The sequence below is a fragment of the Camelus bactrianus genome, chromosome 13, assembly GCF_048773025.1.
Source record: "Camelus bactrianus isolate YW-2024 breed Bactrian camel chromosome 13, ASM4877302v1, whole genome shotgun sequence".
NCBI classification, from domain to species: domain Eukaryota; kingdom Metazoa; phylum Chordata; class Mammalia; order Artiodactyla; family Camelidae; genus Camelus; species Camelus bactrianus.
The window spans coordinates 74,041,160-74,068,013 of NC_133551.1; the positions used below are offsets into that span (position 1 = coordinate 74,041,160).

At 40.9% G+C, this 26,854-nt stretch overlaps 1 protein-coding gene across 4 annotated transcripts in view; it reads left to right on the forward strand.

Annotated features, from left to right (window-relative positions):
* Positions 1–26,854, forward strand: part of RERE (arginine-glutamic acid dipeptide repeats) — a 366,200-nt gene that overhangs the window by 255,315 nt on the left and 84,031 nt on the right. For all 4 annotated transcript variants that reach the window (XM_074377496.1, XM_074377499.1, XM_074377498.1 and 1 more), the window contains 2 exons: positions 625–724; positions 21,381–21,479. In XM_074377496.1, coding sequence (XP_074233597.1) covers positions 625–724; positions 21,381–21,479 — 199 coding nt within the window. The remainder of the gene's footprint in view (positions 1–624; positions 725–21,380; positions 21,480–26,854) is intronic.

Sequence of the window (26,854 nt, forward strand, 5' to 3'; positions counted from 1 at the left end):
TCCCAGACACATCACAGTGCAGGCAGAGCACCTTCCTGTCTGCAGTGGTTGCTGGGACTCACCTCCTGCAGCGTCAACAGCGTGCAACAAACACACTAGAACAAAACACAGTGACTGGCTTTTAGCTCAGGCTCTTGTGTGGTTAGCAGTGCAGTGTGGAGGTACGTGGGGGCGAATGACTGCTGCGAGTTCTTTTCATCTCCTTTCCACTTTCAGTTCACCTAAAGGTAGTTGTTGTATGGTATGAAAGGAGTTAAGTAAAGTCTCAGAGGACTTAACTTTACATGTTTTCTGGAGCCTTTTTTCAAAAGATTGCAATCTAGCTAACTGTTATGGCAAATAGTTTTATTCATGCCCTCACATCTAAAATCTGAGGACTGATAAAGCACGGAAAGAAGTAACAAATGGACCTGGATAAAAGTCATATTTCTCTTTCTCAGTGAGTGAAGCGTGAACGCAGAGGAACTTAAAATAATTTTTTTTCTAAACAAGACCAGAAGCAGGGCCGAGAACTCTGGCTTACTCACGCACATAGTAATGGAATTTGGTCTGGGTTGAAGATATACTGTGCAAACTGAGGGTTAAAAATTTCCACACTGATGTTTTCCCATCCCTCCCCCCAAGGAGCATGGCGGCCTTTGCAGGGATGTGTGACGGAGGCTCCACGGAAGATGGCTGCGTGGCAGCATCTCGGGACGACACCACTCTGAATGCACTGAACACAGTGAGTCTTGGGAAGTTGCCCTGGTGGGAAGAAAGTTCTTTTTTCTCCTGTGTTGGCTGTAGGGATCCTCTGTGTAATGATCATAGAATCTTAGGAGTAAGTGCTGTGGTATGCTGCTGGGGCTGAAAGATGAGTCGCAGTCTGGGCCAGAGGGCTCCCTGCCCTCAGCCAGTGGTGCGGCACCTCCAGATTCACCTCCTGACCTGTGCCTGGGCTGCAGGATTGCGGGGAGCCTCAGATGGGAGCCTGATGCTAGGGGTAACCTTCACTGAGATCTCACAAAGCTGAGCACCACGCGTAGTGATCTTACTTAATCCTCACAGCACTGTCAGTAAGGAAGGAGGAGGCTCTGTCAGTGTCACCTTGTGGACTCGAGGACATAAGTGAAGTCACAGTACAGGCTGTTCACTCGAGATGTGAACCCAGAGCCCATGCTTTTCACCTTAATGTGTTCAGAAGTGTGTGGAGGGAATGGAGAAGAAGCTTGACTTCTTTGAACAGATTTGTTTTTTACAGATTTGGATTTGGAGCCATGTAAATATTTCACATAATTATAAAACAAAATTAAGTTGAAAAAATAACAATCCTTAAAAAAAGCTAAACTAAAATGTCACACATGAGCATAAGGGTCTTGAGTTGGCTGCAGGACATCCCGCGTGAGCCCTCATCTGCTTCTGTTCTGGGACGTACACCACAGCCCAGAACAGCACTTGAACTGTTGGAAGTGGTTTAATTACTGAAACCAGTTTCCTTTTTTGGACACTCCTTTTTGACCTTAGAATATATCCTGTAGGGCTGTATAGGAAAATTAATGTATCTTAATGTTCCTTGAAATAATTCTTCTCTGTGTGTTTGCTTATGTGAGATCATTAAATCTGAAGTAATCATCAAGTGTTATGGATTTCTGATATATTAATAAAGAGTCTGCTTGGTTACGTATACTTACATAAGACTGAGCATGGGGCTGAGCAGCTCTTCAGATGATTAACTAATGTAATTTAAATACCCTTTTTCTTTTTCTCTTGAGAGGTCACTGTTGTTGGAAGGGACTTCCAAAATGATCTGTTCCAATCTCTAAATAGATAAGAATCCAAGGCTCAGACCAGATGACTTGTTTGAATGCCAACAATCCAGAAAGTTGATAACAGATTCCAATTTGAGTATCTTTCTACTATGTGGCTTGCTTTCAGGGAAAACAGGTAGATATCTGAGCGATATAGTTGATTTTTATTCCTAGTGTAGTTGTGTTTTTTGAGTTTTACATAAGGTTGTAATAGTCTTTTGTATGTTGGAAGTTGGATGATCTTGCTGGAAATATGCTGTGTTCTAAAGAAGTGAATGATTTTTTATATTCCCATTTACTTTCTCACCTATTTGATGCTTAGAGTTTTTGTTTTTACCAGGAATCCTTGTTCTGAACATTTAGTGATACAGCCAGATGGGATCTTTGAGATTATTTTACAGGTGAGGAAACTGAGACTTACAGATTGGTGAAACTGCAGACAGTGGCAATGGTAGATGTAGGTGTGAATGTCTGAATTCAAAATACCCTAAACGTTATGTGTATATTCAGAGTAACTCTTTGATAAGAGTTTGTGTTCTATTGGGTGTTAGTTTAAGCTTTATGAAAAAAATTCTCCTTTCATGATTATGCATCCCATGATTACAGAGATCATTTCTATGCTTTCTTCTTCATGTTTTAGTTATTACATTTAGGCCTGTCATTCATTTCAAATCAACTTTGTATGTGATGTAAGTAGAGGTGAAAGTTCATTCTTTTCTACACAGATGGCGAGTTATTGGAGCAACATTTGTTGAAAATAACCTTTTCTCATTTAATTGCCTTGATGCCTTTATTGAACATCAACTGCTTGTATATGTTTGGGTCTTTTCCTTTTATGAACGTTTCTTTGAGCATCCCATGATTACAGAGATCATTTCTATGCTTTCATTGAATCTATGGATCAGTTTAGGAAGAATTTACATCTTAACAATTTGAATCCTCCAGTCCATGAACATTATATAGTGTCTCTCCATTTTTATTTTTATTTTTTTTAATAGTGGTGCTGAGGATTGAACCCAGGACCTCATGTGTGCTAAGCATACTCTCTGCCACTGAGCTCAAACCCCCTTTTGTGTGTGTGTGTGTGTGTGTGTGTGTCTATTTTTAAAAAAGAGTTCTTTAATTTTTTGAGTAAGATTTTGTAGTTTTCAATGTATAGGTTTTACACATACTTTGTAAAGTTTATTTGGTAATTAATTATTGTTTAAAGATTCTATTATTAATAAAATTGTATTTTTAAATTTCAGTTTCTAAATGTTCCTTGATAGAGTAGAAATACAGTCAATTTTTGTGAGTTGAAGGAATACAAAGGTCAACATTAATAGCTTTCTGGTTGGTTCCTTAGGATTTTCTGTTTGCACCATCATGTTATTTGCAAATAAGTACAGCTTTACCTCTTCCTGATTTATGTGTTTGATTTCTTTTTTATGCTTTATTGCACTTGCTTGGACCTCCAGTAGAATATGGAATAGAAGTGATGAGAATGGACGTCTTGCTTGCTGTCTCATCTTAAGGAGAAAACACTCAGTTTCCATTGTTAAGTACAGTATAGTGTTTTTTGTTGTAATCAAGTTGAGAATGTTTCCTTTTATATCTGAGTTTGTTGAGGGTTTTTTTTTTTAAACCATGAATGGGCTTTGAATTTGCTATCTAATGAGATGATCTTATGGTTGTTATATTTAATTTGTTAGTATGGTGAATTACATTGATTAATTTCAAATATTAAACCAACTGTGTCTTCCTAGATCAAATCCTGATTAGGTATTATGTACTTTTGGATTCAATTTGCTATAATTTTGTTAAAAACTTTTAAATTTGTGTTCATGAGGGATAGTGAGCTATAGTCTTTTTTTCTTTGCAATGTTCTTGTCTGGTTTTTGTATCAGAGTAAAACTGACTTCAGAATATTAGTTGAGAAGTATTTCCTCCTCCTTTTTTTTTTTTTTTTTTTTTTTTCCTCCTTAAAGAGTTGATAAAGGATTGATCTTTTTTCTTTGTTAAATGTCTGATACAATTCACAGTGAAGCTGTCTGGAGCTAAATTTTTGTAATGGAAAGTTTAAAAGTGTTCCTGAGTCCAAGCTCATACTGTTAATTGCACAACAGGCCAATAAATCGAGACAAGGCATTGGGGCAAGAAATAGTAACTTTATTTGGAAAGCCAGCAGACTGAGAAGATGGTGGACTGGTGTCCCAAAGAACCATCATCTCGCCTGAGTTAAGAGTCAGGCTTCTTTCATACTAAAAGAGGAGGGGATATGGCTGTTTGTGGCAAACTTCCTGGTGCCAGAATCCTTTGCCCTTGTAGCTGTTCTCGTACATCTGGTCACGATGTTCCTGTAAACCTCCAACAAGACAATTGTTATTTTCTGTTCTGCAGCTTTTTGCCTCTCTGTGAATGGAAAAATGTTATACCTTTAAAGATCAGAGCCTTGGTAAGGGGCTGTCATCTACATTTCAGGCTCTAGGCAACATTCCTTTACAAGGTGTAGAGCCAGCATGACGAAGCACAGGCAGCAGAGCACAAGGGTTAAAGCTAAAGGAATAGATTCACTCGATACGGAGTCAGGTTTGTTCTCTGTTACAAAAGTACAAATAGATATAGGCCTGTTCAGACTTTATACTTCATCATGTGTCACTGGTAATCTGTTGGTCTTTGTCTCTTAAATGTTTTGTCCATTTCATCTGGGTTATCAAATTTATTGGTAAAAATTTCCAATTATTCCTGTAGTATCTTTTAATGTGTATAAAGATCTGTAATTTTGACCTTTTTTTCTTCTTAATATTGCTTATTTGTTTCCTTTTAATCAGTCTAAATAGAGGTTTATCAACATTATTGATCTTTTTCAGAGAGGTAGCATTTGGTTTCATTGATTTTCTTTATTTGTTTTCTATTTCATTGATCTCTGATCTTATTTTTATTATTTCTTTTCTCTGTATTTTGGCTTAATTTATTTTCCCCCCTAGTTTCCTAAAGTGGGGTCTTAGATAATTGATTTTATCACAAATTCTAATGTGTTATTCTTCCATTATCATGTTAAAATTAAACAATTTTTTATTTGTGTGTAATTTCTTTTTTTACCCATGAATTGTTTAGAATTAAACTGTTTAATTGCCAGGGACTTCAGATCTCTCCCTCTCTCCCTGTGTCTCTGTCTCTCTCTCCCTCTCCCCATCTCCCCCCCATCTCTCCCCCTTCTCCCCCCCATCTCCCTGCCCCCTTTGGAATGGGATTGATTTCTAATTTAGTTCTGTTGTGGTCAGAGAGTACTCAGTAAGATTTCAGTCTTTTGAGATCTTTGAGATCTGCTTCTTGGTTGAGCATGTGATTTATTTTGATGAATGGTTCATGTGTGTTTGTAACGGATTTATATTCTGAAGTTATTAGGTGTACTGTTTTATAATTGTCAGTTTCTTTAAGGTGGTTGATACTATTATTCAGGTTTTCTCTATCGTACTAATTCTTTTATCTAGTTGTTAGTTACTGAGAGAGATGTATTAAACTCTTCAACAGTGATCTGGATTTGGTTATTCCTCTTGCTTCTGTTAGTTTTTGCTTCATATATATGTAAATTGTGTCATTAGGTGCATGAACATTTATAATAGTTATCTTTCTCTGTGTATTGACCCTTCTGCCTTTTTGGTGTGACCCTTTTTATAATGTTCTTTGTCTTGAACTCGGTTTTATCTGGTATTAATACAACTACTCTAGCTTTCTTATGCCTGTTGTCTGTGTGGTGTATCTTCTGCTAGCTACTTACTTTGAATCTTGCTTTTTGCTTTTATTTAAAGTACTTCTCTTGTGAACTTTAGTTATTTGTTTCTTGCTTTTTTAATCTAGTCTGGCAAACTCTACCTTTTGTTCAGAGTGTTTAGTCCAGATGATTCTAGATTATATAAAACTTGAGCCACATACGTTCTTAATAGCAGAGGCCTCAATGGAGAATCACAGAAGTAGTTAATATGTAAATATCGAATTTTTTAATGGCTACATGACATTACTTTGGATCCAGTGGTGAACTTACGGAATAGTCAGATATACAGTTCTTCTTTGTTTGCTCATTCATGTTAAAAAGTAATTTTTATGTTTTTACTTCTTACATGAAAAACAGTTTTATACTGATACAGAGGAAGAAGATGTAATAATCATGATGGCATCTCTAACTGCAAGAGGAGGGTATTCTTAGTGACTGTGGACTTACTCTTTAATATATGTCAGCAAAGATGTGTTTTATTATATTTTACTATTTTAAATTGTGAACACCTATAAATGCAAAATTTGTTTTTTTTAAATAAACTTATGTTATATATATTAAATAATATATGACAAAACGATGGTGCTCCTTCTGGAAGATCTTAGAAACGTTTCTGTGTGTGCTGTACCAAGTATGTTTCTTCATGTGCAGTTTTAAGTAGGCTTGTCTGTATACATTTGCCTCACATGTACTTTGTAAGCATAATTGCTTCTATGTAACATATAAATGGCCCATGTTATTCTAATGGGATTAATTCAGCCATCTTGAGGTGCTCGTGTTTATTTGGTCTTTTACAAAATAGACCTTTGTATTTATGCCCAGAAATTGCAATAGAACCTTATAGTTTGAGGCTAAGATTTTCTAGAAAATATCATGCTGATGTATTTTTACTAAATTGATACTGGATTTCATACTTTGAGCTCAGGTGTCTTTTCCCATTTCCTAATAAAATTAAAACTCTTTGACTTCTCTTTCTCAGAAACTTATTTGCCTGCTTATGTTTTACTTCCTCTCTCTAACACCAAACATGTATATATTCACTATGTGTAGGTAAAATTTATAATCATGCAGCAAAGATTTCACCTTTGCCTGGACAGTTTTATTCCCTGAAATATGGATAGCTGTTAGACATTTGGATTAAGCTTTTTACAGATTCAAGGGAGTATGTATTTGTTTGCTTACTTATTTATGCACACCCACATCTCCTTCAGCAAAGGATTAAAGGCTTCGAATAACTTAATAGTTTTTTTTTATCTCTCATCTATAAATATCACTATTTGTTAACCATCGAGTATTAATCATCTATGTTTTCTGAGCTATATAGCCTGAAGCCTGATACATGGTAGAGAGGCACTGAATATTTGTTGAATGATTGAGTAAATAGACCACGTTCAAGTCTAGATCACATTTGATCACCCAGAACTTGGTGGTGTGAAGTTGGCAGAGCAGAGTATGCAGATAAGCCTACTCTAAGGGTTATTTTCATCTTCCTCTCTTTTATTCTAAAAAATGAAGTCTATAGAATTTCTGTGAGAGATTTTCTGCTTGTTCCTCATAAATGGACTTCACTAAAGCATCTGGTGCTGGGTTAGCCTTGCAGTCCTTAGGACTTAAAGGAATGTTGAGTTTCCAAGCTCCCAAATAAGGTGTTGCCAGGAGGCCCTTTTATTATAGTTTGTCTAAAGTATATGATCAGAATTCTTCTGAAATTCATCCCACTCTCATACCCTTTACTTAAATTCTTCTCTTTTTAACGTTTCTCCATTCGGATTAGTCAGCATTGATTGGTTGTAGGGAGGTGGGTGTTTATCTCTCAGGATTTTGATTTGTTGAAAAGAGTAATGGGGAAAGTTGATACGCTATATGGTTTCTTTTTATGGAAATCCAATAATTTTAGGAACACCTTATATCAGTAAGTCTTGACAAGCACCTTTGCTAGTGTTTTATTTACGTTGTAACAGGATGTTGGAGGGTAAGTGAAGATGCAGAAAGAGACCGTGGAAGTCGAAGTTTTCTGTATAACCAGAGCCTTTCGGCTGATTATCAGCCTAATAGTATACAAATTTGAATTTTTACTTATTGTTCTTTGACCAATTAGAAACATTTGAACTTTTGTTTCAAAAATTTTTTGTTTCGAAATTTACCAGCGTGGTTCCCATAGGGTGGAGAACTTCACACATTCACTTCTGTCAAAGTTCCAGGTTCCAGGCACCAGCACTTGTGACACAAATACATGACATGCATTTTGTCTCATTGGGTGAAGATGACTTTTTAAATTTAATACTTTTAATATTTTGTTCCTTGTTAGATAATCTATGACTTTACTTAAAGTTGAACTTTATGCCTCATTCTGTTCTTTCCCCTAAATATAACAGCCATTATCAAAGGTTCCCGGGGGTGGATGGGAGATAAAAGGCCACTTACACTAAGAACCTCTGATAATGGCATCTTCGTTACGTAACGCAGCGGTGATTTCCTTTTTGATAATTTTAACACAAGTCTGGCTATAGGTTCTTCTCATCTCTTGTGCTCCTGGTGCAGCTCGGCACAGTTGTGGCCCCTACTTTCCTTCACGGTGTGAACCACTCGCAAATTTCTTTAGCCATTTTTTTCTTTTTTCTTTTCTCTCACTTTATGTAATAGCTTTATTGAGATAGAATTCACATACTGTATGTTTCACACATTTAAAGTATACAGTCTAATGGCTTTCAGTATACTCAGATTTGTGCAACCACCGTCACAATCAATTTTAGAATATTTTCATCCCCCAGAGAAACCTGTGCTCTTTCGTCACCCCCACCTCCTCTCACCCCACCCCAGGCAGCCGTTATTCTGCCCAGCTGTTTTCTTCCTCCTTCTGGTCAGCTTTGTCTGTATGTCTTCTGAAATGTGGCACCTACACTGAAGTAGCACTTGCCAGATTTGATCGGCATCTGGTGGCAAGGAGTTATCTTCAGTTATCCTAAAATCTCATTTTAGTGCAGTCTGAGCTTTCCTGAATGTGTGCTTATAACATCCTTTTTCCTCTTGTGTTTTGTCTTTGTCTTGTTTCGTTTCATTTTTCTTTGTATAATTGCCTTTGCTAAGCCATTTCTCCTGCACTCTCAGCTTTCTGACTGAATTTTGAACCAGGCGCGGGACCTCAAGCTCATCACTGTTACTTGCATTTTAGTAGGAATCGACTATTGGTCAGCTGCCTGAAGTCATTAGTAACAACAGTATTAATAATAAAATTAAAATGTGTTTCTTGGTTGAGTATTTATGTATTAGGCAAAAGTTTAAGTGCTTTTTATGAGTGGATTCATTTAATCAGTAAAACCATTCTGTGAGATATGTGGTTATCACCTGCAGATTAATGAGTACGTTCTGTCATATATTTACCTATATAATCATTTAAACTTAAGGATAGTATAGAATTGAGGCCAGTGCCTTATAACAGTCCTCTTGAAACGTCCGGTGAATCTGCAGTTTGGGGGCTTTGTTGTTCAGGCAGTTAAAACAGCCTGTTCATGCTGCAGCCTGTCCGTGCACCTCTGTCCTTTCTCCTCGGCTCTCAGCAGGGATTAACAAATACGATTCAGCTTTTGTGTTTGTTTGCCGAAAGTTAGAAAGTTCCTTTGCTAATTTAAGAAATTTCTTTCTCATATGATTTTTTTGTGTGTGTGCTGAATACTGAAAATGTTTGGAGATTTACTTGATGTTTTGAAAAATGTCCATTTAACATCAGCTAGTTAGAATTTTAACATCTGTGAACCTGTATCAATCATTAACATTAACATAGTGAGTATTTAGGAAATCAGGAGGAAAGCCTTTAGTCTTTCTACATTTTAGAAGAGGTTTTAATGAAATCATGCATTCATTTATTTATTCAGTGAGAAATGTGGTCGAGTCCCTGCTCTTTTGCAAAGAAAGCCCTTATGGGAGAGTGTTTGATGAAAGTGTTGATATCTAAGTAAGCATTTAATCCTAGAACAAAGTAGGCCCATGAGTTATAAAGGGACTCATATATTAACATCACTTTTAAAATGTCCTATAGAATACTAAAATTTATAATTTTGTCCTAGTGTGTATGTTTTCCATGCTAGTTTGAAGTATATTTTGGAATACTTTCTTTTATAGCTCTCCTAGATAAATTTTTTTACTCCCAAATTTTGAAGATGGGTGTATTAGTTTCCTGTGGCTGCAGTAACAAATTAACCACAAACTTGGTGGCTTAAAACAACAGATTGTATTCTCTCCTAGTTCTGGAGGCCTGAAGTTTGAAATAAAGGCATCTCTGGGCCTCCCTCCGTCCAGCTCCATGGTGGGGAGTCATTCTTTGCCTCTCCCAGCATTCAGTAACTCGTGGTTTCCGTGGTTTGTGGCCACATATTTCTCTGCTTGTCTTTACGTTGTCTTCTTCTCTGTGTCATGTCTTCTCTGGTTTGTGTTTTTCCATTGCCCCTCTTTTATAAGAATGCTTGTCATTGGATATAGAGCCCACATGGATAATCTAGAATTATTTCCTCATCTTAAGATTCTTAACTTAATCAAAATCACACCTGCAAAAGACCCTTTTTCCAGATAAATTCACAATCATGTGTTCCAGAGATTTGATGTGATGTCTTCTTGTGGTCGTTTTTCAGCCTGGCACAGTTGGATTTTACTGTTACATAAAATGTTACTAAAATGAATTTTACAATGCTTAGTTTTAATTTTTTGTAATAGTTCATTTGTATTTTCTTTTCTATCAGTTATAATTTATTTAGATTTAACTGGAATTTTTAATATTGAGGGTATGAAAATATTCTAGTAGTGGCTGTGATATTTCTGTAACATCTGAAGGTATTTGATTTATAAAATTGGTATATAGTATAATGTATTTGGCTTCCTTTGTACAGAGAACGTATTTATTTAGATAACAGGCTTGCCGTACGTACCCAACACGGTAACAGGTGTATTCTGACCTGTCCGGGTGCTGAGGATTTCCTCCTTGGGTTTACCCTGGCCCCACGCAGCTCTGAACCCAGCTTGTCCAGGTCCTGGCCTGGGCCTAACGGAGTCTGCTCCTCGGGGGCCCTCGGGGACAAGGGCTCGTGACGCTTATAGCCTTGATCTCTCAGATCTCTGAGATGGCCTGGGGTAAGCCCTGGCTACCTGCGAAGCTGTTGCTGTTTTAAATCTCTGTCCTCTGTTCCATTTCCACTCCTGCAGCCTTGCCCTGAGCTCAGCCCTCTTCCCCAGGAGATGGACCTTCCCCACAGCTGGGCACTGGCTGGGCTTCTGAGGTCACTACCCCGACTGCCACGCCCTTGCCCTTCTTGCTGCTCTGTCTGCTGACTGGCCTGCCTGCTCCCTGCCCACAGTATTGTTGGGCTGTGTGTTCCAGCTAACTCCAGTGCTTTGGAGGACTAGTTAGGAAGGTTCAATCTTAATTTTCCTCCATAGTTTTTTTTCCCATTTCACGAATGAGGTACATGTTTTCATGTGTTCTCAAATCAGGTCTGCCTTCACTTGATGCCACTGAGTCACAGTACTGGTGGCCATCACACCAGGTGTGTGTGACTGTCAGAGTTTGAGATCTGTGGTTTGCATAATATTTTGCTAAGTTCAGGCTCTCTTCTAACTCTGCTCTGTTCTGAAATCACACAGTCTTTCTCATTTGTTCTTTTGAGACCTGTCATCAGACTGGGAAATCCAGAATTGTTAGGAAGGTACTTGTGTGAGGCTCAGAGGGGAGGGCTGCTTGGTTCTCTGGGCTGTTGCTTGAGGGCACTGCTATGGTTGCTCAGAGCCTTTTTGCTCATTTCTTAGTCACTAGCTTTGTTCTTGGTTGAGATTTCTAGATAAAAGAGCAGTCAATCAGAAATTTTCCCGACTCTGTGGTCTCACATGCTTTGGTATATGCCTCTTTGATTTTCTTTGTTCCATTACTTTATCACTGCAACCAAAAAGAAAAGCTGTGCTGTTGTTTACACAGCCTTAAAATTACTAGTCAAAAATCTCCAAGGTTAAGGTTGCTGAGCCCCATGGATTGGAAGCAGCCATTTCTCCACCTAAATTCTACTGAGTAGGATTTAAAGCACTTTCTGTAAATGTTTTTTTCTTAATACTGATGCAGCTGGTCTTGGGGTTGTTTTTGTTTGTTTTATTTATTTAGTTTTAAATTAACTATTTGAAGGAATCTGCTTAAACTTGACCTATTGCTGACCTTTCACATACGCTTTCTAGTTGAGTTTAGTTGGGCTCACTAATGCCTACACTCGGTGGGTAGAATCGTGTTTTTTCTGTCACCCTCTAGATTAAAGCTTTACATATTGTTTTTCTCTTTTCAGTACTGTGAAGATTCTAAGAATAAGAGAAAAAAGGATTTTAATTTCCACTGTGGCCCTGAACTGTTTCCACTTGTGATCTGACACGGGTCTTTCTAAATTGACAAATAATTATGATTCCTGAATCTGCCGGTAGTTTTTCTCTGTGGCCAGTCACACTCATTCTCTATCATTAAGCTGCGTCTTACCACTGGTGGTTTTGTTCCCTGGGCCCTAAGGGATCAGCCTCCCGTTAGATGCATGGGCTGGAGTCTCAGTGCCCTGGCAGCCTCTGTGCATCCTGTGCTGGGGCTCACATGTGGAAAGCAGGAGGAACGGTTTTGTTTCTGAGAAGCAAGTTTATATACATGTTAACTGTGTAGTTGATTAACTACTCATGACTTCATTTAAAGACATGTGGCATAAACTGTTCCTGCTTTCACAGAGACCTGAAAACTAAGAGACACTAACCTTAATCCCTAAGGTGTGAGTCAAGCCTCTGCAGTAGCTAGTCAGTGTTTGGCCTAGTTCTGTGGCTATATTGTTTGTTTATTTTTCCAAATGAATGTATTAATATTATTACCATTTATTTATTCATTTTTTAAAAGAATGTTCTTTAGTATTTCACCTTTAAAAAATGTCTATAAACAGAAGGAATGTGAAAAACTGGAAAGTTCCCCAAAGTGACCTACTTCAGCCCCTCTGCTGCAGATGAGGAGCAACTGGGGCCACATTGCTGCGTGGAGGCCGTGCCCCCGGCCCCCTTTGCCTGGCCCGTGGCTCTTCCCCCTGCAGCCCGGGAACCCTCGCCAGAGAAGCCTGGTTACCCCGAGTCAGCATTCCTCTAGATTCCCAACAAACCACCAGGTTCTCTGGTGTTTCCCTTCTCAGTCCCATCTTTCGTCTTGTCCTTTAAGTGCTGTGGAGTACAGTCCATTCCTAGGGTGCTCTGAAGCTGGTCTGCTGTCCTTAGCACAGAGCTGTTTCCCATGACAGTCATCCCTCCTCATCCCTGAGAGTCAGCTCTCCTTAGTGGAACATTTCCTTCTCCAGGAATCATGCCCAATGATTGCCATGTATCTTATTTCATCCTAAACAGTCCTTTAAAATAGGTTCTGTATTCTCCCTTTCTACAGTCAGGAAAACTGAGGTTTAGAAAAATGATTTGCTTTTTTTGCACAGCTAGTGGCAGACCTAGAGAGCCAGGCACCCTATCCTGTTTCAACGTCAGCTCCGTGGAATCCCCATCCTGTATCTTTGGCTGCAGGGTCTCCACCTCTGGTTCTCCTTTCTAGGTGTTGTGTTTGTAAAGACAGCGTCAAATTAGAGCCTCGAAATAGACAATAGTCATAAGTGGCCAAGACATTCAGAGTTTGAATTGTTCTATATTTTAAAATGAGTTTACTGACTTCAGTTGAAGTGCCAGCATTTGGTGTTTACTTTCTAATCACCTTTAGGTTGAGGCTCCGTTCGGTGGATTTAGAATACCTTCAAAAACACCACAGCCAGGAGATGGTGGCGCATTAATTTTTAGATAGACTGTAATGTGGGAAGTAAGTGTGAATGAGAAATAGGGCAGTGTTGTATCAGCCATGGGAAATTCAGTTACAAGTAGGAGATTACCTAGACATAATACTGCCTATTTTTACTTGTTCCTTGTGTTTTTAATTTCTTGGTTTTTCATTAAGTGTAGACAAGGTTAATCGTATTACACTGACTGTTGATTTTTTAACTCTGCTCTGTGAAGTCATCTTGGTTTTTCAGCAGTGTAAATCTCACCCTAATCGTTGGCACTTTGTGTGTTTTTATCATACATCTATTTCATTACTTTGTTTATGTGTGTGTGTTTCTTCTTCTCTGAACTCGGCTGGTTACTTCCTCCTGCCTGCGCCCCCCGACCCCCAGGTTAGGAGAAGACCTCGTGCTTGCTGTGGCCCTGCCTCTGGAGGGGTCCCTGAGCGCATGGTTCCCACCAGCCGCTGGTCAGGACGGGCGGCTCCAGCATGGATGCTTGGGGTGGGGCTAAGTCTCAGGCTTCCTAGGCGTCACGTTAGAGGTCACGTTAAAGTCCTTGCTCTGCTGCCTACTAGGGACGTGGCCCTGAGCAAGATACTGAACGTCTCAGTTTTGTTTCCTCATTTTTAGTCCTCTTGCCACAAAAGAGTGGAACGAGGGATGACCGAACCATAAAGACCTAGGAGTTCCGGGCGGACGCGCTGCTCAGCAAACATTGGTCCCATACCTTTCTCCCCTGGCCTCCAGGGTCTGCCAAAACTCCTGGGACATTGCACTTATTCAGAGAGGGTTGGAGGGGGAGGACTGGTCCAGCGACTGTGTATTTCCTTCTGAAAATGAACAAGATCTTTCCCTCAACCCTTGCTTTCAGCAGCTAAATTTTGTCTTTGCCATTATCTCTTAGATGAGTGCCCAGAAGAGTATTTAGATAAATTTATCCTCTCCAGTGCTTACATAGCATTATTTGGAGTGACAGTGGCCAAATAAAAATAAACATTGTGCTTTTAGTTTTAACTCTAGTTTTAAACTGTATACATGTATCAATTTCGAGCTTGGTATTAGGTCACTGGTAAAGGAGGTATGAATCGAAATACATTGGTATTTGTGAATTATGGACGGTGAGAAAAATTTTTTTAGAGTTTTGTCTTGGATTTCAGCAAGGTCTTTCTCATGTTAGTGAGAAATAATTAAAATTACATAAAGAATTTTAAGATCTTTTCCAAATTCCACCACTTTTTCCTTTCTAAGTTATTTTGGTAGTTTCTTGTAAATAAACAGTGTATTTTGCAGAACAGAAGATTTTGAAATCTGATCATTGTTTTTAATGGACTGCAATTATTTAAAATCTAGCATGAATGCAGTCTCACTCAGATAGGCTTTTTCTACAGTTATTATAATGGCTATAATTGCAAAAGGATGCTTTAGTGTAGCAGAAACTGCCAGATGCAGTGCCATTTGATCTAAAAAGGTCACAGGAAAAGGGACATTTAAATTAAGTTATAAATTACAATTGAAGAACAATATTTTGATGTGTGAGACCAGGGATGACAGAGCAGGGAGATGTAATTCATGGGTTCATTACAGAACAGAGGTGCCTGACAGCTGAGCCGTGCCAAGAGGAAAATTTATTTGCAACATCACGCAGACAGAAAATGGCAGCTAAGATGAGAAGCCAGAGTGGAAACTTGAAACCCTGTGGTAATACGCAGAGTTTATGCTAATAAGACTGCCCCAGATCCAGAGAAGTTTAATGATTGCTGTAATATAAATGAGGTGTTTGGACATGTGCACATTTTCCGTCTTATTTAAATTAAGACCTCGTCCCTGCTGTATAAAATAACACACTGTATAACCAGGCATTAAGGTCGATTCTCTCACCTCTCTGTCCAATATACAGATTTGCTAAAATGTCTGAATTATTTTAGGCAGAGAGTTAAAGCTTGAACCAAGATTTCCATCCATGGCGGCTTTGAGGAAGGATATAATTTAATGTTTATAGCAATCCATAAGAAGTTCAATCATGAGTTAATTAAACTGTAGCCAGTCATTAAGTATTATTTATTTTTTTGAGAAGCTTGCCAGTAAAGCACTTATATAGATTAAATTATATAGAAAGTCCTAAGCAGAGAATGGTTTGTCAGGCTGAGTGAGAGTGGCAGATTAAACTTGGGCAATTATGCAGAAATGTGTTTTTCTTCTTGTGGCCTGACCCTTTCTTCCTGCTAATCACGGAGAGGTCAGAGGCTGTAGCAAGACAGTGGAAGGTGTATTGTCACCAGCACCGTTGGCTCCATTGACCCTCTGGTGGCTTGACTAGTCTTAGGTAAGAGCCATTTACCTGCAGTAAGTATCACTCCCCACAGTGATCCCCTAGGCACTTCATAGCTCTTTGGCATTTCAGTGTCTTGTCACTTTGTGTCTCATTTACTGCTTTCCATTGTCCTTTGACACAGCTGAGCGGTGGTGGTGTTAGGCCCATTTGTCAGATGAAAACCTCAGCTCAGCGGGTTTGTGACGGAGCTGCTAACAGGGCTTTGTCTCCTGCCCGCATCCCGCACTGTGTTCCCTCGGCTGCAGGAGCACTGATGGTGGAGCAGTTTGTGTAGAAGCGGCCATCTGAGCAACTGAGTCCTGAGGGCTTTTCACGCAGCAGCTGAATGTGTCCAGTGGCGTGTGGCGCAGGGTCTTTGGCTCTGCGGGATTCAGTGCAGTGGTTGCGTTACTTATGGTAGAGCCAAACCAGGAGTTTGTTACTCAGAAGCTGCTGTTGTTTTCAGCACGTCTTCCCTCCCCCGTCCACTCTGCCAGTGTCTGTGTGCCGTCCTGCGGCCGGGGCTCTGGTACCTGCTGCGGGTGCTGACACAGGATGGGGGCCAGTGGTCGCTCAGGAGCTCTTTGTTAAGTGGATGGAAGGTAGAAAATGGGGTGTAAGCAGCCTGCCTCTAGGGCTGGGATGCCCCGCTGGGTCTCGTGGGCACCGAAAGGCGTGGCTGAGGAGGGCTGGGTACCCAATAGGGGAAGAGCTCCCTTGTGCTCACTCTTTCACAACAAACAAACCAAGATAGGAGGATTCTGTGGATTGAGTCCAGGAACCAGATGACAGACTGCTGGGAAACAGCAAACGGGTAGTTCCACTATGGAGTGACTTAAAAGGCTAGTAGATTGGTGAAAAATCACCATTTTTGTTACCAGGTTCCCCAGATACTGACCTGTGGTTTAGGGAAGATGGCTTTTCTTGTGTCTAAGTGCAGACTTGCAGTTCAGTGATGTGGAAGTGGCAGATTTACAAGTGCACACTTCCCCAGTCATTGGATTAAACACACACATGCACACCCAGACCCTGTGGTGATGAATTTGAAAACAGTGGTTTTTGCTGAATGACATCCTGCTTTAGTGGCTGGCAGGTAATGGGGATGGTGGAAAACCTCAGTTCTTCCTCAGCCAGTAGCTTATGAAGATTGGAAGTTGATTGAATAAAGGTGCTGTATTTGTGGCCCTGCTTTTTGCAATGATCTTTTCCCAGTAGCTCCAAAATGGTGCATTTCTCTTTACATTAAAATTGCATTTAATCCCAGATTTTCTCAGCCTGACTTGGCTGCAAAATTTATGGAAAGGTTTACTTATCTTGCTTTAATTGCTTTTCTAAAACTGCAAAGTGAAGCTGTAAGACATCTGAGGTTCTTCATTGCAGCGTCTTTGAGCAGTCTTTTCTGGGCAAGTGGTAGGGAAGTCTTACCCGCACTACGGGGCCTTTTACCTTAGAGATTTCGGGAAGCCTGCACGGACTTCCTGTATTGATGAACCTGTGTGGTCGTGACTGAGTGTTTAAAATTTGAAACCCACGTCATGTTTTTCCCAGAATGAGATTATCCCAGTTCTTCAGAGCTCAATGCTGTATTTGAGGGGAATATTTTTAATGATAGTTTTTAGAGAGTTGAGATAACCAGTATTTTGGTAAACTTACCATCTTTCACTTATATGAGGATACATTTGAAACAACCAGTTAAGCTCTTCCTTGAACATTATTTTGGCCCTAGTCTGAAGAAAGAAAATCTTCATAATCATCTAGAAAACAGACCCCTTTTAAGAAGGGCTTTCTTGTGCCTGATAAGATATTGAGCAAAGAAGGTAGAACCCAACAGCTCAGCCTTGCAGGACCTGAGGGTTTGGATGTGACGTGTAGATAGGCGTGTCACACTGGAGCAGTAACTGATTCTCTCAGTCAGACGTTTCTGCTGTCCACTGTCGGTGTTACGCACAGCTCTGTCTGCCCCTGTCACCTGGAATGGTATCTGGCACAGTTCAGCACTCAGTAAATATTTGTGGAAGGAATGAAGGATGTCCTGAACTCCAATAATTTTCCCAAAGTGCTCGGAAGATAATCATCATTCTTGTGAAGCTATGCAGGCAGTAACAGCTTTTAATATGTTAAAAAGTATATCTTTAATAAAATATAATTGAAGTATTTCTTTAAAGATGTAAAGCTTTCAGAATTTCCTCAGACACAATTCCTGGAAAGTGGAAATAAATGTTTGTAACGTAAAGAAGAGTGTGACTTTTAGAACCATTCCTTTGGGTTCCTAGGGCGAGGGTGTGCTGGAACAGAACTTTGTATTAGCCTTTATGAAATTAGTAACACAGCACAGCAACATCTAACACAACCTTTACTTTTCAGCTGTGTCTTTGTGTAGCCCTGGGAGAGGCAGGCACTGAATATTTATTGGGGTTATAGCATGCAAAGGTCAGGAACAGGAATATTGTAAGAGGACAGGCTGACGGTGGATCAAGGGAGAGGAGGAAATGACCCTTCTTCAGAGGATGGAGGAGCCAGAGGAAGCTCAGTTTATCACATAAATCGCAGCAACTTTTTCGGGGGAAAGTGTAATCTGAAGTAAAGGTTTGTAAAGGAAGCATGAATACTGGGATATGTTTAGGGGAAAACTTTCTCTCCTAAGCCCCTCACTAGAAATTTGACTGGCGGGCATTGTGCAAGCAGCAGCTGGCCTCTCCAGTAAACTGAACAGCCACAAGCTCAGTACGTCACTCAGAGCATTTCTTCCAGCTCATTTAAAGCTCTCCTTGGTTCACCAAAAGGCAGGAATGTCATGGGGATTAATGACTTCATTCACTCGTTCACTTTTGGAATGGGCCTTGTGTTCTTATGAGTAATTTCCTGTTATCAGGCTTATATGATTTAAAATTTTAAGGTTTTTTCTGTGTGCTATACCAGAGTTTTAATCAAGTTTCATTAATTATTAACATGAGTAATTATGTGAAACATAAGTGGTTTTGTTTATACTTTAACAATTCTTTTTCTGTCTCCAAAAAGGCTACTCTCTATTCTAGAAAAATTGATGAAAATTGAGTAGAGACTGCTTCCTTCATTTTTTTCCTCTTTCCTTTTAAAAACAAAAAGCTAACATTCATTTATTTAGCATACTGTGTGCCAGGTACATTCTAAGCGATTTTACATGTATTTTCTAATGTTACCCTCACAGTAGCCCTAAGAGGTAGGTGTTATTATTATACTCACTTTTAAAAAGTGATAAAATTGAGGGCCAAAGAGGATAAGTAACTTGCCCGAGATCACACAGCTAGTTAAGTAGTAGAGCTGGAATTCGAGTCCAGATAGTCTGGCTCCAGGGTCCCTAGTTTTTGATCACTCTCTTTGTAATTACCCTCATTTACTCTAATTACCTCTTATAAAATATTGTTAATTAGCCATGAGCTTTTTATTAAGAATTTATGATTTGATCAACTTGAATTGATTTCAAAGTATCACTAAAATGTATGTTTTTTAAAAAGTTAAATAGCCGTTCAGTTTTCCCTTTTACTCAGTTTCGATCCATGTTGTTAAGCTCTCATTATAGATCCGCATTATATTACAGAACTTGGCAACTATCTGCTTGTTTGGAATACTAGGCAAGGTATGAAAATCTGACTTTACTTTTATTTCTTATACCCCTGAAAGAAGGCTAGATTGGACAGTTTTCAAATATTTGAAAATTATAGTTTAGTACAGTATTTAGTTAGTATAGTACTTACAGTATACTGTTTTATTTTTAAAGTAGTCTAATGATGAATGTCATAAAAATACATAAGTTAATATTTAGCATTTACATACGCTCCACACGGATACACTCACCCACACTCTACCACCAGCACAACAGGATTCTACACTGATCATTGTTGTAGCTATTTTGTTTTAAGGTAGTTGACTTCCTGTTAGAATTAACGTATGGCCTGGCCTTCTTTGGGTGGTCTGGGCTTAAAATAAATTGGGGTCTTGTAAAGTGTGAGAGTAACTTGGGAAATTTTAATTTTTAGTAACTTTCTGTTTTGCTGAACGAGCAATGAAGATGGGTATTTGTGATATCCTTTCCAACAGCAGTTGAATAGTTAGAAGAGATTTGCAGTGTATGTCTCAGATAGATTGGTTGATTTATACATACATACATACATACATACATACATACATACATACAAACACTTATCACGGGTTTACTATATGCCCAGCCCTGGGGCTGCAGCTGCTAGGAAGGCAGTCTGTAGGTTCTTCTTAAAAGTCTTCTATTAAAGAAGGAGATGCAGGGCTCTGTCCTTGACTGAGTCTGTAGCTCCTGGTCTACACCTAGTTAATAGGAATTACTGTGACCTGCTTGATCTTTTCATCTTGTGTGTGTGGTATCCCCACAACACATCCTCACTAGTTTGTGAGTTTCCAGAAATAAACTAAGGTTTGTATTTTATTTGTATTGAGGATTCAGCAAATTCTGGTGAATTTTTCAAGTAAGGGTTTGAAGCACTGGTGAAAGGGTGAGAATGTTTACTGCATGAGGGCATTTTGTTTATTGCTGTATCCCGGGGGTCTGGTACGTGGCCTGGAACGTAATAGGCACTCAGTCAGCATTAGGCTGATAGAATTTGAAGACACCGAGATTTAGATTTGGGTTGAGTCTATATAGGGACAGTAGTTGAAGGTGTTTGTTTATTAATTTGACAAGTATTTCTCTGTATCACCTTATGCTACAGACTGTGTTAGGTACTGGAGGTAAGAGTCTTAGCCAAAACAGAGTCTTGTGTCAGAGGAATAGATGTGTAAAGCAAAGGCAGATTTGCAGTGAGAAATGTGGAGGGACAGCCACGGTGCGGGACGGCCGATCGAGCAGGAGGCTCTTTCTACCTGCTGCTTCTCTCTGTGGTCTGCAAGGGGAGACTCAGGACCAGGGAGTGGATGGGGTCCCAGGAGCCAAGGTAGGAGATTCTTTGCACTATAGAGAGGGATCGGTGGTGCCAGGCAGTGCCCAGAGCTGAGAAGGATGTGGAGCGAAAGGACGTTCAATAGCTTTGTCTGGAGAGAAGTGCGGTCCTGAAGTGCCGTGCAGGTGAGCCGGCATCTTTGTTCGCATGTGCTGAGAAGTTAGTGTACTGTTACGGGGTGAGAGTTAAGGCTTCCATGTTTAGGTACTTGAGATTTCTTTTGCTGGGATGACTATAGTTGATGCTAAAGAACATACTCTAGTTTGTCTTTAGGTCGCTTTGGGGAAAATGGGACAATAGTCAGGATCACATGGGCTGGGTTCAAGCCTTGGCTCCACCGCCTGCTGGCTCATGATTGTGGGCACTTTTGCTTGACCTTTCAGTGCCTCAGTCTCCTCATCCGTAAACTCTTACCCCGGAAGACTAAATGAAGGAATACCTTCCTTGCAGGACTAAGAACGATAATGAGTGCGTGGAATGTACTTAGCAGTGGGCCAGGCCCGGTATTCAATAAGTATTTGTTATTGCTACTCTCATCTTATCCCTGTTACGGCCAGAATGTTCTCTGCCTTCCCTGTTTCCCTCTCCCAGAGCAGCTGGAACTGGGGACTGGTTAAGAACAAATCATCATGCTGACTGAAACGACCCTGACTCTTGTATGCCCATTTCATGACTCTTCTGTTAGAGTAAATGCAGGGTTCCCCTTGTATTGATTTGCTTCCAATTGTGTCCTTTGGCACAATTAACAAACTAAAATGGTTGTTGTTGTTTTAGCTCCATGAAAGCGGTTACGATGCTGGCAAAGCCCTGCAGCGCCTGGTGAAGAAGCCTGTGCCCAAGCTGATCGAGAAGAGCTGGACAGAGGACGAAGTGGTGAGCTCAGCGGGGGGCTGCCTCGGGGCCTGGGGCGTCGGGGACTTGCTGGTCGCTGTTGCACAAGTCCAGTCATGGGTGCAGACTGTCCATCCACGGCATCGTCAGTCACGGGAAGGGGCCGTTGAGCCTCAACGCTGAACGGGAAGGCTTGGTTTTAGTGAGCGTTGGTTCTGTAGGTCATGGGAGAGATCTTCCCAGGTTCATGGAAGGGCAGAAGGAATGAACAGCTGCTCTTTTAAAAAGTTAGTTTTGGTTGGTTGGTTTGTTTTGGGTGCAGGCTTGATTTTGATACCTCCCTATATTAAAACACAGTCAAGTGAGGCTGGTAACTTGCTTTTGTTTTGAAGGCTGGCAGGATCCCTGACCCTCTAAGGGACATCTGTCGAGATCAGGAAGCACAGATTTGATTAAATAAATACAGTGGCTTTTATATATTCATTCTGCTAGGATGGCCCATCAGAGGAGGTGGGGAGATAGATATGTACCCACAAATACAGATTTTCAAACCTGTGGATTTTTATCCCAGCAGAAAGTGTTCTCATGAAACTCCATCCCCTGTCTCATGACTTTCAAAAGGAATTATGGTAAAAAACAGAGATTTCATGAGGGAGGGTATAGCTCAGTGGTGAAGCGCGTGCTTAGCATGCATGAGGTCCTGGGTTCCATCCCCAGTACCTCCATTAACAAAAATCAATTAATTTTTGTTTTTTTCAGAAGACTTAAAAGATTTCTCGTGCTTTTGCAAACACAGTTTCAGGATGAGTGTTAGGCTTGACGTTTGCCCTTTAAGGTGAATGGAATTGAGATGAAGGCCAGCACTGGCACACGTATTGAGTGATTGTAAGTTCCTCACCTGTATTTAAAAATACGCTAAGAAAGAGTGTTCAGAAATTGTACAGCCGTCCGGATCCTGCTCTTTTTTCCTGCAGCGTCTATTGAGTGTTATTAAGTGCCAAGTGGGGTGCTCGGAGGCCTCTAGGGGAACACCCGGGCCCACCTCAGGAGGCTCACGATTTAGGAGGGGAGACCTGTGCACATCAGTGTGTGTCCAGTGGCGGTGCCCGCGTTGCGGAGAGCCGAGTAGGGCGACGAGGATGGGGACGGACTGGGCGGGTGCTGCCTTTTGTAAGGAGGCTTGGGAAGGGCCTGGTAAGTACTGCTGGCGCAGAGACCTTAGTGACGTGAGGTGGCAAGCCTTTTGGACGTCAGAGGCCTAAAGCAAGTTTAAGAGCTAAGCAGGAGTGTGTCCGAGAGGAGGGCAGTAGGAGAGGCGGGTTGAGGGGGAGGGTCCTGCAGGGGCAGAGCCTGGTGGTCTGAGAACTGAGGTCAAGGCCTTGCTGTTTGCTCTGCGGGAGCAGCTTCTGAGCAGAGGACAGTCTGCCGGGGGGCTCTCTCTGGCCACTGTTTCAGGTGTGGGCTTTGGAGGCTATTGTGAGAGTCCAGGCCCGAGACTGGTGGTTGAGTAGCAGGACCGCAGTGGTGTGGGAAGCGGTGAGCTCCGGGACGTGCACTGAGCAGAGCCGGGATGAACTGGCTGTGGATGAGCGCGGGGAGCTGAGAGCGATGGGGAGACCGGGAGGCAGAGGGGAGGCACTGGAATGGTCCTGGAAGGCTGGGTGTTAGAGTGCTCTTTCCCTGCTCCCCTAAGACTCCTGAGTTTATCAGACTTAGGATGATGCTGATGTTGCTGTTTTGAGATTTAAAATGTTAAAACCTTACATGATTAATGAAGAGAGAGAAACATCTCAAACACTTGTTGTTTCAGATAGTGGCCAAAGTGAAAATGTCACACTCGGTTGTTTTGAAAATCATGTTGATGTTGTTTTCCACCGTAGACTTGTTTATGTAGGAAGGAGGTAAGAGTTTTGATAGATACAAATAAAAAATTCTGCAAAAACCCTTTGTGGACAAATGACATAAGAGGATGAAAAGGGAGGGACGGACGTGGCCAGTGTGGCCCGTTGCGGTCCTTGTCCCTGCGGACGTGCCTGGCTGCTGCTTCTTAGTCTCTCTCTCCTTCAGTGCGGCTCTGTTTCCTTTTGGTCTCTCCTTGTCTTCCGTCTTCCTGTGCCTCCCCCATCGTCCCTCCCTTTTCAGTCCTGCCTCCCGGGCTGGCGGCTGGCTCCTCAACAGCCAGGGCGCTCTCTCCTCTCTGTTCATCTCTCCCTTGACCTTTCATTCCCTCTGGAGTTTTCAGATTCCGGCGTAAAGAAAGCTCTTTCTGCTTGAAAGAAAACCGGCTTCCTTTCCCTGTGGCACTTGCTTGCTTTGGGTGCAGTGTGGACTGTGTCCCTGCTGCTGCTTTTTGGGGACTTTTAGGGAACAGTAGGGTGGAAATGGGGAGGGGGCTTACACATCGGGAAGAGCCCAGCTTAACTCTGAAAAATGAGATGACTCCAAAGTGCTGCCCATTCTGAGTCCCGGATGATTCATAACTGGGTAAATCCTTGTCAGTTTGGGCTCATTTTTGTCATGTTTGCTTCTTGTTTTAGTGGAAGCTATGAGAAATATTTTGGCAGCCATCCAGCCCTTGCAGAGCCCAGAGATCAAAGGGTTCCCATATTCATGCAAAGTTAAGCCTCACTTTCTCAAATCCCAAAAGTGAATGAGAGAGTGATTGAATAATTGATAGGCTGAAGGAAGCTTCAGATAAATGTGTCCAGATCAAATATTTGAATCATTTTATGTGGTAACAGAGCACATAAATCAAAAAGACTCTTCACCTTAGCCTGATTTGGGCTGTGGGTAAACACCTGCTCTGTGCATGTGGCCCCCTTCTGTTCAGTTTCCCACATTTTCTCACCCCAGGAATCACGAGAATAAGCAAAATAAATATTTCCCAACTCAAATAAATACATGGACCTCTTTTTTTCCCTCTCAGTTTTCTGTATACTTGAACATTCTGATTATTTTTAAACTTCATTGTCCCCAGTATATCAGTTTGATATAACTACCCAACTTCTGATCTGACTACAATTTTGATGAACTTGCTTTCCTTTAATGTAAATTGAGCCCTTCATGTAGGTTGGTTGCAGAACGAGCACCTGGTGGTGTGCATCCCTTGCTGTGCTGTGAGCAGGCAGCCGGTACCTCCTGGCTCTGTAGATCCTCTGCTCCATGAGCAGACTAATGTCTCTTGCCAACCCAGGCCCTAACCAGCCTCAAGGCTTAGTGCAGTTTCTGGCAGAGAGCTTCCTGTCCTGAGCTGAGTCTCCTATTTGCATCCTTTACTGGCGGCTCATCCTTTGCCTCCTCGTGCAGCTTTGTGCTGCCATCACTAGCCCTTGGTTCCTCACAGTCTTTATGTCTGTGTTGATCTCCCTCTTAGTTTGTGAACTTATTAAGAGTGAGGACTTTTTAATGGTGAGAATAATATGTCTACCTATGAGGGACTTGAGGAATATTGACAACTCTTTATTCAAGATTATTGTTTTTAAAGATTCTTCACTATAACTGACATCATCCTAATTCCAGCATTTTTAAACTTATAATGGTTAATAGTTATGCATCAGCATCAAAGAGGAAAACTTCTACATGCATCCAGTGCTAACCTTGGAAGTTTTGCTTTAGAAAAAGTTCCCAAATTATGACTGATAATGTCGCTCAGCCTCTTCTTCCTAGGTCTTTCAGATGATCATGAATTCTTGAGCTCTTAGGCCTCAGAGTCACACAATAGGAGGCCTTTCATTTCACACTTTCTCTCAGTAATACTGTGTGTGTAGATATGGTATTTCTTATTGAAGTTGCTTTGGAGCTGAGGTAGCTTACATTTTGTTGAACTGAAAGCCAGATTTGTGCCAGTTTCTATCAAATTCTAGGCCAGACAGTGATAAATGAACTCTGCTTTAGTGGAGAGACTGTGAGAAACACCTTGGTAACTAGCTCATAGCAAAGTCTTTCAGGCTAAATAAACCAGGACAGATCAGAGAAGCATTTTTGCTTCAATTCATGAAGCGTATTGCATACCATGGTATGGGCAAGGATGGAGCCAGAGGAAGCGGCTGGCTGCTGCGTTGGATAGTACACTGATGGTGAGCCAGTTTCACCTGCATTATGCTGAAAATACTGTTCTTTTTCAGGAAGCCATCCAAATAAGTAGAACTTAAAAAGAGAAAGAGGTGGAAAATACAGATCAGAACTTAAAAAACAAAAAGAAAAAAACTCCCCTAGATTATTAGGTTTTTAATTAAACATGATAAACACATTTAAATATAACACAAAGGCCCCAGGCTGAACTGCACTAATCGAAACAGATTAAGTCACCCTTCCATGCTTGGACAGTTATTAATTCTGTTTATTTATGCATGCAAGCTGAAGGTAGCATTTGCTGCTGTTGTGTTGTTGCTTATTGCGCTGGGATTCCATTGCTGCTTGATGCTGTGCTCTTAATTAGCATTCAGCTGTTGATTATGGAAATGCTGGGGATGCTAATTGAATTCTTTTTAAAATTCAGGGCCTGCATTTTCCTTGTGGAGTTTGGCCTGACTTGCAAGGTTGTAAGATTGGGTGCTTCACTGAGCTGTGCATTTCACCCTTTGCTTCCCATCCACTTGGCTCTGTTTGTTTTGGAAATTATTTTCACATTATGTTAGCTTTCAGCAAAACTCCAGGTGTTGCGTAAGGTAGAGGTTTTGTTGCTTCTGATATCCCTACAGAGTGTTTCCATTTCATCTGGAGTAACTAACTTTTGTCTTGAAATATGTTTCCCTTTAATATTTAATATTTCATACCGATTTTGATGTAATACATTGAGATGAGCAGCCTAGATACAAATAACCTCTGAAATTTGTATCCAACAGTATTTAATCTGTGGTGGTGATAAACCTTAATTGGCCACATACATGGATTTACAAATTCATAAATTTTAAAACATCTGAGCCATCCTTCAATTTAAAGCTCAGTTTACCATAAATATAAATGAAAGTCCTTCTTTCAAAATTGACATGACAGGGCAAACTAATTTTCTGAATGTCTATAATCCAATGAACCAGTGTGGCCGGCCAAGGAATCACTCAACACCGGGACACATGCAGCTCTTTCCACAGTCTTCTCCGGCAGCATCTTCACATGCCTTTGTTACGCCCTTTTTGGGATGCATGCTCAAGAAAACATTGTTTTCATTGTTCACTCTCTTCAGGCCAGGCATCTGGATGTGCTAGAAGACAGAGCTGCTTAGTGGGGCAAAAATACAATGACTTTTATTTACTGTTTGTGTGGCAGCTGCAGAAAATGGAATTCACAGCAAAACCAAAGTTAAGGTCCTCTAGCAGCAGGTGGTGGTAGAGGGGAAAGCGCGGGGTGGGGGCGGTCTCCACAGCCTGCAGTGATCAGCATGTGAATTTCAAGACGTCCATAATCTTGGTGTTTAGTTT